The sequence below is a fragment of the Thunnus maccoyii genome, chromosome 1, assembly GCF_910596095.1.
Source record: "Thunnus maccoyii chromosome 1, fThuMac1.1, whole genome shotgun sequence".
NCBI classification, from domain to species: domain Eukaryota; kingdom Metazoa; phylum Chordata; class Actinopteri; order Scombriformes; family Scombridae; genus Thunnus; species Thunnus maccoyii.
Window position 1 is genome coordinate 20,629,306 of NC_056533.1, and position 15,413 is coordinate 20,644,718.

General features: G+C 37.8%; 1 protein-coding gene across 2 annotated transcripts; it reads left to right on the forward strand.

The window, feature by feature from the left end:
• Positions 1 to 596: 596 nt before the first annotated feature.
• On the forward strand, positions 597 to 14,997 carry aqp9b (aquaporin 9b). 2 transcript variants are annotated; one of them, XM_042408661.1, is made up of 7 exons: positions 597 to 646; positions 820 to 1,300; positions 3,585 to 3,711; positions 5,831 to 5,968; positions 6,175 to 6,293; positions 7,207 to 7,424; positions 13,012 to 14,997. In XM_042408661.1, the coding sequence occupies exons 3-7, from the start codon at positions 3,678 to 3,680 to the stop codon at positions 13,172 to 13,174; spliced, it is 672 nt and encodes a 223-aa protein (XP_042264595.1). In that variant the 5' UTR covers positions 597 to 646; positions 820 to 1,300; positions 3,585 to 3,677; the 3' UTR covers positions 13,175 to 14,997. The 2 variants fall into 2 exon arrangements, with proteins under 2 accessions (XP_042264595.1, XP_042264592.1); XM_042408658.1 differs by lacking the exons at positions 597 to 646; positions 820 to 1,300 and adding an exon at positions 2,626 to 2,855.
• The last annotated feature ends 416 nt before the right edge of the window (positions 14,998 to 15,413 follow it).

Genomic DNA, 15,413 nt, shown 5'->3' on the forward strand with positions numbered 1-15,413 from the left:
TAAAAAAATGTTTGTCTTTGTGAAACAGACTAATGTTCCAGAAATGCTTTGAGATAATTTAATGTAACCTGCATCTTTACAAAACAATCTCAGCACAAGGTCCACTTAGTAGCTTATCTCATGACCTCCCTCACCAAATTAAGTTGTCCTGGGCCTGCAACTGTAGATGTTCAATGTTCCATTCTTATTTTCACTTTGGGGTCTTGTCGTTAATGTTGGTATAAAAGTTCTTGACCTTGGAAACAGTCTGTCCACAAATTGAACTCCATATTTACTTTTTACGCACAGTATCCAGTAAGCGCACATTCTGACACCATCACGGTTGAACTATTTCCTAAGTGACATGAAGGTGTAAAACGACTTTCCTCAGCTCACTATCACCATGGAGTCTTATTTGCCTAACACACAGCCTCCCCAGGGTCTAAGATGTTATGTAAATGCGGACTGCGGTGATCGCTGCTACTTGCTGGGGTGCTGTTGGCAGATATTTGTCCTGCAGGTGATAATTCCTTCCAGCGCCTCCTTTTAAAACTTCCCAATAAACATCCACCAATTAGCCGTGAGCGAGATTGTCTCAGGAAACTAAAGGAATTAAAGTAAATCCACGCATGTATTAACACGTCCAGAAAACAACTCTCACAATCAGGTAAGAGCCAGCAAACAGTTAAAGGTTAATCCGAGGAGTTTATGAGTGATAGAGGATGTTGATTGTCAGAAATTTAAGTGGTTCAAAAGAGAATGTGAAATAAAGTTTTAATACAAGCTCAAGCTCATTCGTATACTACTCAAACCTCCTCTACTTGCATTTAAATTTTTTAGATTTCATAATCTGAGCCTCTTGACAGGACAAAGGAGTGCGGAGACAGATGTAGGCCCACAATTTGCAAATCCCTGGAGGATGCTTTTTCTCCATCAGCACATCAGCCTTTTTTCACAGCATGGGCGACACTCTGAAAGTGTCTGTTTCACATCAAAGAGGACGTGCCTGAAACGGTGACATTGATTAATGCATTCAAAACATCTCATCCTCGGCCTGTCGCCTCACCTTCTCACAAAGCACAGTGAACGGAAGATAACCGGTGTGAGTAACTTCAGCCGGCAGCTCAAATGTATTCATGGAGCTCCCTCTGTTGGATGAACTGAGCCTCGGACTTTGCAGGGTCACAGCTATTTCAGCAGGTCTTAATATTTACCAAGAGCGGGTTAATAAGATGAAAAATGTGGTAAAGGTAGCATGAAACGAGAAGAAAAATGGGAATATGAAATGAGTTGAAGTCTGACAGCTGCTGCATGAGGAAAGGTGAGTGAAATAAAGTTTACAAACTATAAAAAAATGAGATTCTCCCCAAAATGCAAGAAGCTCTGGGAAGTTTCTCCAATACGACTTTTGAAAACTATAATGAGAAAGAACGAGATAACTAATGGTTGCATACAGTTTTGTGTGATTTTGCTATATTTTTTGTAGTTCCTTTATCAACAACAACTTTTGAAACAGTTGTTTATTTAAAAATATAGACTAGTTGTTTTCTGTCATATTTTACACAAGGATTTTTACACAAAGGTTTCGTTTTGTAAATTACTTGTAGAGATGGAAAATTGGGTCCAATTAACCCTCATAATTTAACCACACACAAACGTGCATTATCATAAAGGTACATTTGTAGTTATTTGTAGAGTAATTCTTTTTATAATTGCTGCACGTATTAAACAGACCGAGTTGATCAGTTTTCTAGAGGATTTTAAAAGTGTGTTTTGATTGGAAATATTTTTAAATGAGACGAGTCTACGTAATTTTAAATCAGCTAAACCTAAAAAAGTAAAATTATAGCCTGAATTGGGAGTTATATTTACTAAATGGAAACACTATAGATGGCAAAATCATCTGTGATTGATCAAACTGAGTAATGTACACATGGAGTTATCTGTTCAGAATATTAAACATATGTGGTTTCTGGTTTAATTTCCACTGAGCCTAAAAGTGTTTACAACATTTTTACATCTTCTACATCAACCGAAATTATGTCTTGAACCTCTAAATGAAATTTCAGTTTCTCTCTGCATGTAGCTGTTACTGTGGCTCATGAATCAAAATCATTGCTGCCTCACAGAATTACGCGGATAAACTGAACTATATTTTGATTATGGAAGTAACAGTAAAGTGGATGATAATACAAACATGATGTCTTTTTTTGGTAATGATGGGAAACAACATTCAGGACTTTTATAAATCCTAAGTGAGAACAATTTTCCCTTTTTATTGCTTTTAAATTCAAAACTTTTCCCAAACGAAAATCTGTTCCAGTCTTTTTTGAGTTGCATTAATGTGTTTTTGTGGTTGTTTTTACCATCCAGACTACTTAAAAATATGCTATTTTATTGTGCAGAAGTGATTTTCTAAAATCTTCATAAATACCTACAATAGAACTACCCTTCCCCTGTGTGTAATATGTGTTTCTCTTCTTTACGACATAAATAATTTTCAAATAATTCAAACTTCAAATAAATGTCTTCATTATTGGGTCTGGATGAAAGTGCAGAATGCCCAATAATTGTAATAAAAAGCGGACCCCTTGTGGTTACGAAGGGAAATAGATGCAGAAGCTTAACGTGGCTGTCAGCCTGCAGGGCTGCACGGTCCGAGCACCGAGTGGGAGGCGGCAACCTGCACCGACAATTACACAGAGACTCACTCATAGTTGTTGTTAGCTGTTTGTTCTGTCGGAGGAAGACATCAAGGAGACGCAGAAAAAAAAATGGAAAATGAGAGCAAGAGAAAAATGAAGGAGAAATTTGCCCTGAGGCGGGACATCTTTAAGGAGTTCCTGGCGGAATTTCTGGGGATATTTGTCCTAATAGTGAGTACCTCCCTCTGCACCTGTCATCCAGTTTAAACAGCCGCTTTAAAGCTTTGAACCAGTATGCTAATTAGGTGCCAAACTGGGTCTCTTGAGACTCTGACTGCTGTCTCTCATATGTCTCTATTAACAGATAGCATATTCTGAAAATGACAGACTTTCTCTTTGATGTCTCATCTTTAATTTGCTCCTGACAGAGAGCTTGCAGAAATCATAACAAGATGTGACTCACACATCCTCCAAAAGTGTACTGCAGCACATAACATGAATCATTACAAATACAAACATGGTATTGGATTAATTATATCATATGATGTATTTAATATCATATTGTTTTCTGTGTTTCCTTGTCATTTTTAAAAAAGAGTTTCCTGCTTTCCAGTTGTTATTTCTAGTCTGGGCTGTCCTCACCTCCACCTGTCACCTCCTTGAGTCCAATTTAGTGACTGTGATGTCACATCAGTGGAGTGATGCAGCCCTTTTTATTTTTGGATGACTGCTCTCCTCTCAACACTTTTTTTGGGGTCTGAATTACTTCTTCCTTTTATCTAATAAGTGGGGGGTTTTAATTATTTTTCTGAGCTCCAACTCGGACAAATTGTCCATGGCAGTCAGAGGCTGTTGGTGGACAAGAGGGCTAGTGTTAATGGTGGGTGTAATTGGAATAATTAAAAACAATGAGTCTTTCTACCTCCACCCTTTGTGTTTTTGTTCTTGTCTGTGTCCCAGCTCTTTGGATGTGGTTCAGTGGCCCAGACAGTGCTGAGTAAAGGGGCTCTCGGGGAGCCCTTGACTATCCACATTGGTTTCACTCTGGGAGTCATGATGGCCGTCTACATGGCAGGGGGAGTGTCAGGTAAAAGCAGCCCGCACTTCATAAGGACACATACACAGTTTTCATTCATTACAATATTAAATCATCCACTTCTCAACTCAGTGTCAAGATGTTTTCTCAGGAATTAAGACATTATCTCATCTCTCTGGGGTTTTTAATCAAAGAGTTACAAGAAAAAATATATAGTTGATTTTCCAGCCTACAGAAAACTACCAACACTAGCTGATAACAAAGGTCGCCACACAGTGTTTGTCTGTAGAGGAGATGCGATCTTTGGCCGTGGATGTTTTTTTCTCTCTCTCTGCGTTGCAAAGCAGCACAACAGCTCTCTCATCCAGGTTACTCCATGTCACTGTTATCTTCATCTTAAAAATATCAAACATTTACAAGAAAAGACAAATATCACGCTGCAATTTCATCCTGGATCATGTAATGCAATGCATGAGCTGACTGATCTGCCATGAAATAATGGCCCATGAGGACCAGTGTAGATCTGTGTTATGGATGCAGTGTTACATAATGGAGAACATTCACCACATAGTAACCTTTCTTTCTGGTCCAGAAGGCAAACATTGATACTAAGGGTAAAAATTTAAGATGGGGACTTGGTTGAAATAGTAAAAAGCACTCCTATAGGATGATTTTCAGTAAGACCGGAGATATTATGTCCCAATGTCCAAATGGGACCCTATCGGGCACATTCCTCGCGGATTATAGAAAGAAGAGCCCACTGTGCTGTGCCAGCAATGATAGGGATCGAAAGGGATACTTGTAAATGCCACGGTGCTTCTCATGGGATTGCTGAGCCAAAACGGTGAGTGTCCATTAACCAGCAATCAAGGGATTCATTATGTCTAAGGCTGCAATGTGCTGCCTTTCTTTAGCTGTTGAATGATCATTTCCTCCAAGAAAGAGAAAAAGCATCACCAAAAGCGGAAAGAAGAGATCATATAAATGGTGTGGTATTTGATAAAATGTTTAAAAGTCCATACAATACAAACTTTGTATTTCTAACTAAGCAGCGGAAGGACGTGCGATTTAAAATAAGGAGAAATCTAAGTTTGATAGAAAATGGAAAGCGGTAAAATATCTTGTTGTTTGGATGGTTGTCGTTATCATTCTGACTCATGCTAGTGTTACTTGTGCTACATGTTTAATGAGAAGAGTTGTAAAGCTTCAGAGGAAGAGCAGAAAAGCCCGAGGACAGGGAGGTTAATATATGGAGAGCTTTTGCTGCATGACTGGGCCATTCAGCCCTGGGGTCCACAGCACAGTGGGAAGCTTCTGTCCAACGACATCTCTGAAGATGATCATAGGTATTGGACTAATGAGCTTTACTGGGGCATGGGTCTCTAGAGAGGAGGGGCGTCAGGTGTGACAAGCCTGGCTTTCTGGGCTTCCCTGGCAGGGCGGCCCCATAGGAGAAGAAAACACAATTGTTTTCACTTTGTAGTCACAGATTTTAGATGACAGAGTACCGTAAGTGTGACACATCATGGTCACTCTAATGACCTGCAGTCTACGTGTGCCTTAAGCAGATTCAGGCAGATTATGTCAGATGCAATTCAGACAGGCAGGGCTGGCTGGTTGTCGTGGTCAGTGTTTGTGAACAGGATGGGGAGATTAACAATGGGCGCATGGCTGATACCCCCAGTGGTGTCACCACAGCGAGGTCAAAGCTAAGATCCCAGAGTGTTAAATAAATGACCCCACACTGCCAGCAGAGCCCAGTAACATTTGGCTGGAATGTGTTCAAACACGCCTCTTAAGACAATGTAGGATATAGGAAAACAGGCACAGAAACTCAGTGCCCTTTGTTTGAGAATACTTACTTAGTTTTAAAGATGAATGAGCACCAGCGGGTTTGAACACAAAATGATCAGACAGCCAATCACCAACAGCTTGTTTTAATTTATTTGAAGTAACCATCTTTATCTTGTAAAAGAGGACACAGGAGACTTCCTCAGCTTGGCCAGAGATCTTTTTTTGGTAATATGTTTTTCTTTGGGTCATAAAAATGTTGGCACTTTTTTATCTCTTTCATTTGTTGTTTGACTCTGTTACTGAATATTAAGTTTTTAGGTGCACCTTATGCAAATTTTACTTGATTTTGCTCGTCTTTTTTGTTGCATTGCACCAGGAGCCCACGTCAACCCCGCTGTCTCGCTCGCCATGGTGATCCTGGGGAAGCTACCAGTGAAGAAGTTCCCTGTGTATGTGGTGGCACAGTTCCTGGGAGCTTTTGCTGGATCTTGTGCTGTTTATGGCCTTTATTATGGTGGGTGTAAATGAAATAACTCTTCTGAGAAAAAACATGGACTGAAGTGCAGTTATCCAGCTAATTTACTAATCCTGCTTCTGCTCACGTATAAATATGCTTTTGTAAAGAGTTTTCCTTACTATATTTGTATACTGTCTCCATGTCTGACTATGTAGAGGATGATGTATGCAGCATGTCCATCTCTATTGTTTGTTTTTTCACAGATGCTTTGATGGACTACACCAATGGAGAATTTGCTGTTACTGGTGTGAATGCCACAGCCAACATATTTGCATCTTATCCTGCCAAACATCTCTCAGTCTTAAATGGATTTGTTGATCAGGTAGGGCTTAAAATTAACTTGCAATTTGTGAACAGTTTCCCCTGAAAATTATATACCAGAGAGTATGTAAGATTTCATGTAAAAAATAAAACCCTTGGAGAAAATGCTCTTTACACTTTATATGCTGTCAAACTGCCTGACAATGTGAAAGTCAGGCACGTTTGAGTCACTTTTTCCTCTTTTTTTTACAAACATTTTCCAGTGAGATTCTGTGTGTATGTGGAAGCTACTAGAGCATACAGAGATGCATGTGAGCGAGCATTTAGTGCAGTCATGGGTATAAATGTAAGCATAAATGGACACGTGAGTTGTTTTGCTGAAGTATGAACAATGCTGTTCCAATGCTGAGAATAACTACCATCTGGCCGGGATGTGCATGAGGCGAGATGTTAGTTTGTGTATTTGTGAAGTCATTCAGGACATCAAAGGCCCAATACGTATATTTTTGATTAAACAGTTGCACGCACATTTTGTGTGTTTCTCTGCCGATTATATTTCAACAAACAGCTACAGCACGAGAAGTATTAATAGCATAGTGTCAGTTGTTACCTAGAGAACTGTGTTTTGACATTTGTTGTTGATTTTGATCAAAACTGTGCATTTTTAAGGGTGCGTTTCCTTAATATACAGCCATATGTGGCTATATTTCAAAGCTGCGTCATTCAGCCTTAAACCAGGGGAAAGGGGAAGCCTCATAATAAGCTTAAACAAAAACAAAGGTCAGAGGTCACCACAGCAGATGAGGTAACAACAACAAAAACAACACCAACAAAAAGCATTAGCTTTTGTGTTCTTTTAATTTTTTTTGTTTAGGATTTCTCACTTTAGCTTTGCAACATCAGTATCAGTGTAGTCTTGAATTTTATGAATGTAACTGATGTTATGCTGATTTCCTGATGCTTTTGTTTTGCAGGTGATTGCAACTGGTGCGTTAATCCTGTGCATCCTGGCCATTACTGACAGGAAGAATATCGGTGCTCCAAAAGGCATGGAGCCTCTGTGCATCGGCCTGATCATCATGGCCATCGGAGTGTCAATGGGCCTGAACTGCGGCTATCCAATCAACCCGGCACGAGACCTCGGCCCACGGTTCTTCACTGCGGTGGCCGGGTGGGGCATGGATGTGTTCAGGTAATTTTACTGGCTTAGAAAATCAAAAGGTGCCTGTTAATAAAAATGCAAATATGAAATAGATAGTTTTAAGAGGTTATAATAGGCATTGGTACATTGGATTCATGAAAACGAGGAAGCAGGCTTTTGTGAGCCGCCTGCCTGATAGAGATAGACGTCCAATATCTGCTGCTGCTCTCGCACTCACCAGTGACTGAGACATACAGGAGTAGATATCGCATGAAGAGCAGCATTTGTAGCTCCATCCCTGCTCTCTTGACAATCTGAATGAATATTTCAAAGACCATCCATGTCTTTCCTGCATTTTGAAAAAGGACAAGGAGAGATTCCACGCACATGAATATGAAATATTCAGCGTTTCTTTACTGAAATGGCACAAATGTATGTTCCTCCCTCTTTCTTCCTTTTATTCCCCTCCAGTCATCAAGCTGTTCCTGTTATTATTATTTCTTTTTACTTTATTTACGCTCAAAAACATTTTTATTTTGATCAGAGAAGGAAGTACACAAAATATGTTTTTATGTACTTGTTAAAATGTCCCTAAAGAGCACGTAATACTTTTAAAAACCACAACTTGAGTGATAAATTTTAGCAGGAAGGATTTAACCTCCCTGGTTAAAGGTGCTCCGTTGAAGTTTTGACCACTAGTAGCGCCATAGAGCAATGCTTTATTTGTATCACGCTCCACTAGCACACGCATGAGGATGCACTGGCACATGCACATGCATGTGAGTGACTCAATATATATTTCTGCCAATGGTTTCATGCTACACCACTGGAAGTAATATGGCAATAAATGTAGCAATGTGCCAGCTAAAGGGAGGAAAGCTGGAAAGCTATTTTAAACCTGATGTACACAATGTAGGTTACCAAATATTATTATATAATTTATATAATTTGGCTTTGCAGATGTTTTATGAGGAAGGAAATGCATACAGTTAGTTGGACCTCAGTGCATACAAAGTGAATGAAAACATAACTGTTTATTTACACGAAGCACTACAGGGTACCTTTAACATCTGTAATTATGAGGCTTTTGCTTCTGTCCCTGAAAAGGTGGAATAACTAAGGAATCTCTGGCTTTTATTCATGAGTGATAGTAAGAGGGATTTTTCACAGTCACAGTGAGCAGCACAGACATAATTTTTCAGTGTTGCCCTCGAGCTTGTCCTGAGGAAACTCCAGATGCTCTCAGGCCAGATGGGAGATATTGTCTCTCTTGCATGTCCTGCTTTAACCTGAGTCCTCCCAGGCTTTCTGATTAGTCTTCAAAGATGCCCAGGAGGCAACCTTACCAGGTACCCAAATCACCTCATTTGACTGGTGTTTTTATGTTCTTGATTGCAACTTTATGTTTATGAGCATAGGTGTTGGTCAGAACAAAAATGATCAGGAAAATAAATTTGATGAACTTAAATTAGATAAATTAAATAAATAAATAAATTTTGGCTTAGCTCTCAACATGATAGCAACATGATAAACAACACACATATTTGCTGAGTTGACTTCACCTAACTAACTTAATTTTTGATAATAATTTATTTAGTATAATATATGAAGTGTCACAGTTACCAGATATGCCAGTCCACTTTTAAATAAACAACACCACACAGCAAAGATGGCGCCCTAATTTCACTGAATTGTACACTTAAGATACTATATGCATGCTGCAAACAGGAGAGGGGACAAGGTGCACCCCAGTCTCACGTTTACTTTGGACTTTGTCCAGAGAGCAAATAAAGCTGTCATCCTACATGTACTAACTTTACTTTATATAAACTAAATGGCTCACAAGAGCAGCCTTTGTAAACCATAGACCTACAGGATGTTCTAAAATCACATGTAGGCTGAATAAGCAGACGCATATGACCCCTCAGTTATCTGTTCAGGCCTAAAATATTGGTCCACTGTTCTGAGTATCACTGAGAAGAGTCTTCTTGATTTAAGCTTTAATTCCTACTGAGGTAAAGTAGTGTGTTTCCTGGAAAGTTGGAACATTTCCTCTGGTCCCCTTTTACAGGCCCTGAGGAAGACATGTTGGTTGGTCGGTGACTCAGTGTGTGTCCATTCAGATTCTCTGTCCCCCAAATCCTTGTGATACTGAAGAGACACGTCAACTGTTGCACGCTAAATCATTCAAGGCTGTTTGCATTTCAGGACCAGATCTCATTCAACCTTGGCAGCTTTCCACTGAGGAGCTTTCTAATGAACTCTGCCAATGTAGGCTCAGCTCCTCCAGATCCTCCCAGGTCACCTTTAGTTTCTCAAAGTGTTGCTTCCGTTTCACACAAACTTCCCCTGATGAAGTCAGTATTGTCCTTGTCGAGAACAACAGTCATGCTTTAAAATTAAAATAGATTAAATAGATTTTATTAAAATAAATTTAGGTATAAGGGATGGATTTAATGCAAAGTTGAGTGCCTTAAGGTTTAAGAATTTAAATCCACCATGTTTGTAATCATTATATAGACAAGCTCTTTTAATCTTGTCAGGTTTACCACCCGATAAAAAACTGACCACATTTCGTTCATATTTTTTAAACAGCTCTTTTCCTCAGGAAGGTAATGACATGAGAATGTAGATAAACTGAGGAATTACGAAAGAATTTATCACTGTCATTTTTCCATATAAAGTTAAATTAGTCATTCTCCAAACTTTTAATTTTCTGTCAACTATATGTAGATTTCTATCAAAGTTTTCTTTTGTAATGTGTTCCATGTTTCTGAAGATATGTATACTTAGGACATCTATTGGGCCATCCGACCATTTTAACGGCAGATTACAACAGAGCTCAAAATTTGTATCCTTCAGAGACCCAATTAACCCAAATAACACAGTACATTAATCATAGTTAGGTTTCAGTCTGGAAATAACTGAAAAGTTATTTAGCTCTTCGACTAATAAAAAAAAAAGATGCAACATTTGGCTGAATTTGAAAATTTACATTGTCTGCATACGTTGAAATTTTTGATTCCAAACTATTTATTCTCAGACCTTATTCTTTCTTACTTTTTGAGTTAAAATTTCTTTTGCTATAATAAGTAGATATGCAGAAAGTGGACATCCTTGTTTTGATCCTCTGTACTGAATTATAGTTTCAGAAAAAAAAGCCATTATTTTACACTTTGGATTTCTATGCATTTTTTAAAATCCAACTAGTTAACGAAACTCTGAAGTTAAAATAGTCTAAACATTTATAAAATGTTTAGATGTTTATCAAATGCTTTTTTCAAAATCAAAGAAGGTTTTCATTAAGCCATAATATTTAATTATTTCAATTATTTGTCTAATATTGTCATTGATCTACCTTGTAAGAATCAACACTGATCTGGATGAATAATATTCACTTTTTAAAAATCTGTTTGCAAGATATTTAGCTAATATTTTAACTTTAATATAGTTGGATCCTTATACCTTCCACATGGATCTTGTTTTAACAATAGTGAGGTTGAGCTATACCTGTATTATATGGCATAGTTTACCCCCTTTATTGAGCTAACTGAAACCTTTTCCTTAAATGTTAAATGTATCTATTTTAATTGGTGATACATACATGCTGCTTGTGTTCCTTGTTTATCATTGGCCCTGCCTTGGTCCTTTCTTTCTAACCCCTGCCCTTAAAGCGTCTGTGCATGTCACTGCTGAAATGCTCCTGTCAAGCTAATAACAGAATACTGCTTGGATAAATTTGCAGCTGTTATAAAAGCAGCAGTAGAAGCTGTTTTATATAACTGTGGGTTGTTTTTTTTTAAAAAAGGAAATAATAATAATCTTAAAAATAAAATAACAAAGTGGTTGAAGGCAGTGTAAAGGTTTGCTATGGGACAGATACAATTTCTGCTGCTCTCTGTCCCCATGTCACAGTTATAACTATCACCAGATGGCTGATATGACTTTATACATATAAAGCAAGATTGCTTTAATGCACATATAAGCCCTTGGTACTATTGGGTCCATATCATGTTTAAAGTATGTGCTAAATCTGACATAATCTGACATAAAAAAACACTCAGGTCAGGCTGAGGATTTCTCTACATGACATCCCATTTCACTGTTGAGTGTGAAGGACAGCACTTGGCTCTGCACAATGTTCACATGGCGTCAATGTGACCCACTGGGTGTCCGTCTCCTGGCCTTATCATCTTAGCTGCGGCCATAGATTAAAGTCTATAATCCAGCCGCCTCCCCCCTATAGTCTACTTCCTGAATGCCTATAGGAGAGAAAGATAGCCCACTCAGACACTTGTTTACTTTCCGGCCTGTGCATCACCTCTGTTAACTGAAGCCCTTTCACCTGCAGTAAAGGCTCCGATCAGCCACATTGACCAGTATGGCTTTAATCTCCCTTCAACTCAGCAGCAGAGTCTGTCTGAGGTCAGCCAAAGTGAGAATGAGGACACATAGACACACGGAGCTCCTTAAGACTTTACTGTAATCTGGGATAATTGCCTATACTCGCCCCAGGTAGGGCAATACTAACATAAACATACACACAGATTACAGAGGGAGTGTATATTATTTAATTGTAGAGAGTTGTATTACAGTTTCATAAAATTGAGGGACTTGGGAGACAGAAGGGACAAAATCAAAGCAGCAGAGGTCCAGATGACGAGTCCTGACATTTAATCCCTATTATACTGTAGGTCAAGCTCCAAAGACGCTGGATCCTACACTTCCTATAGTGTAATTCAATAGGGTCTTTCACTGTGCTGCGTTCACATTTGAGTTATCGTAATTGCCAGTTTATGACATGTAAATAGCGTTCACATCAACATATAACATGCATGATACTGCAACTGGTGAACTGGATATTTTTTAGAGTTTTGATATATCTGACTTGGCGCTAAATAATAAGAAGTGTGTTTGAAAAGCAAACAAACATGGATGTCCCATGAGAGCCAAAGTCTGCTGTTTAATGTAATTAAATATAAATTTAAAGGATTAAGTGTGACATTGTCAATGCACAGTATTAGTACAGAGGCAGACAGGAAATATGGGGACAGAGAGAAGGGGATGACATGCAACAAATGTCCCAGATGGACTCAAACATCACAGTTTACATGGTACAACTCCCAAAGCACAGTATTTTAAACCCTCACACGAACAACTCACAACCAGTCATAACCGTCTTGATTATCTGATGATGTGAACACTTGCAAGTTGTAAACATGGGAATCTTTCCCATCTCTACCGTCCGTTTCCATTATAGAGTGGCAACAATTAGACGATTAATCGATTAGTTGATCAACAGAAAATTAATTGGCAACTATTCTGATAATAGAATAATCATTTCAGTCATTTTTTAAAGCAAAAATGTCAAAGAATTGCTGGTTTCAGCTTCTCAGATGTGAGGATATGAAGCTTTTCTGCGACACACATGACAGAGCAACAGAAGACATTATACAACTATTTTTTTAGAAATAATAAACACTGCCTATGACTAGTAAATTGACTTAAATATGTCAAATTTGTGACGTTACCCTTTAAGGCAAAGGCATTCAGGTAGAATGCTATGTAAATAATAGCAAATATATTGTTGTTAATTTATATTTTCTGATGATTACTTATGTGTGTGTCCTAACCACAGAGCTGGGGGATGCTGGTGGTGGATCCCAGTGGCGGGACCCATGGTGGGCGGAGCAGTTGGAGCTGGTGTTTACTTTCTCTTCATTGAGTTGCACCACCCCGAGCCTGAAAAACAAGAGGAAAACAACGTCCAGGACAAATATGAAATGATAACGATGAGTTAAAATGAAGAGCAAGGGCTGCTAAACATAACTACAAAGCCTCGGTGGCTGATTCATTCACAATCTCAGAAGGCAAAAGTATTCATCTTAACAAAGCAGTTATATACATTAAATATTATATACAACAGGTATTCAGAGTCACTATTTTGAAAATGTACATGTTATGATTACAACAAGGCATGCATTTGGCTACGCAATTTCATAGTCATTTGTAAAATATGCATGAATGTTTTATGATGTCTTTTAAGTCTTTTTTATTGAAAGTCTGGTCTATTAATAGTTTTCAGGTTTAATCTGGCAGGGACTCTTTCATATACCAAAAAATTAAACCTTCTTATAAAATATATTCTTTTTATACATCAGGTTTTTCTTTTATCTCCATTATATCATAACCTTGCATGGAGAGTTTCTTCTGCATTATAGCCATGTAGTATATTAAACTGGGATAACCTCTTCTCATTAGAAATATTTGCCAAGTTTCTGTACAGCATTTTTTTTTTTTTTTTTACGACAATCTACCTAACAAACAAACAGGGGCATTAAATATATTTAGCACTAAGGAAACAGCTGATAAACTTTGACCAAAGGTGGAAATGTAGTAATTTATATTGTTTTTAGCTCATGTGATACAGTAATGTATGTGTTTTGTGGAGTGACCTCCTTATTCTCTTTCACTTCATTCTTTGCATGTGTGTAAAGGCACTTGTGCGATTGATGGCTTTATCTTGCTTTCAGAGCTGTAGTTGTGATAGTTGTTTGTTTTTGTTTTTTTAGAAAATCCAGCCTTAAAGGATTATACTGGTGTTGCTTACTTTTCTACTCATCTCCATCATTTTTCTGCTGTTTCAAATCCACCTGATGCGATACACAAACTTGTGTAATGTTATAAAAAGCCATAACATCATAAGATACTTAAATATCTGCTTTGTGCAAAGAAACTGTAATTTTGTTTTTAGGCAAAAAACCTTTGCAAATTCCTTGATGAGTTGTGTCTGAGTCAATACGTACTTTACAAGGAGCCATATGCAAACACTGACTGTAATTGTTTACATTAAAAACTCTTTGGAGCTAAGAGAAAATATTTAATAAAACACCTACAGGGAGAGAAACACTGCCAACATACCAACAAGACAGTATTTCAAAGAAACAATACTGGTCTTTTCCTTTATTAATTGTACTTTGAGATTCATACTGTTTGTATCATGTGAGCACACATTGGATTCACTAATACCACGACCACAAGATATGATTTAAAATAATATAAATTGTAAAACATATCAGCATGGATGAATGTTGTCAGACACTGGGATGCATTTAGACCTATGTTAATGTGAATGTGATTATTATTGTTGTCAGTTGAACAGGTGTTTTTTAAATACATTAATCATGAGATTATATTGCAGTGCACTGAACGACATTTTACAGCAGCACAAAGGCTGTTAAATACACAAGACACTTGTTAGGCAAAGTGACAATCACCTAAATTCAGAAGTTTTCTGGTCTGAACCAGCAGCGCATCATGCCGATTCATTTCAAACCCTGTATGTGGCCTACTTTTGACCTGGAATAATCACTGTACGCATGTTGGCAAAGCTGAAGGTGTTTGTTTCACTGAATCTTCAGTTTTTGCAGTGAAGTGGTTTATATTTTGGCACTTGTATTTCCCTGTTATACACTTTGATGCTTCTGTCCTGAGTGGCAGCCTGTCAGGAAGTAACATATTAATCTTTTTGTGTGTTGTTTTTTTGTTTGCTGATTTTAAGCTGCTTTTTCTAAGGCAGTTTCCTAACTTGATTTTCTTAAGTACTATCCATCTGAATCAACAGTTTTTCTTTTACACCTTTCAGTGTACCTTATTATGAAATAAAGTTTGTTGAAATTATTTGTTTGTTCACACTTTTTGTAGATTTTCAAAAAACAACATGATTAGGGGTGCAACAATATATCATGGGGTGATATTCTGTGATACAAAAATGTGATAATATGCACAGCAAAACTGAGAAATCGTCACCACAATGTCTCCCAAAACATTACATGGTGGAATGTGCAATAACATCACATCCATTAAAACTGTGATCTGTAAATTTTACCACCTGATTCTTATCATTGGCAAAAGGGATAAAAAAATAATTAAAAAAACACTTTCTGGGGCGATAACTGGATTTCTTGGCTATCCAAGGGGGTTGTAAGAATTTTAGTCCAACTAAGTTCAGATATTGTCTCTTTAAAGTATCCAAGATAT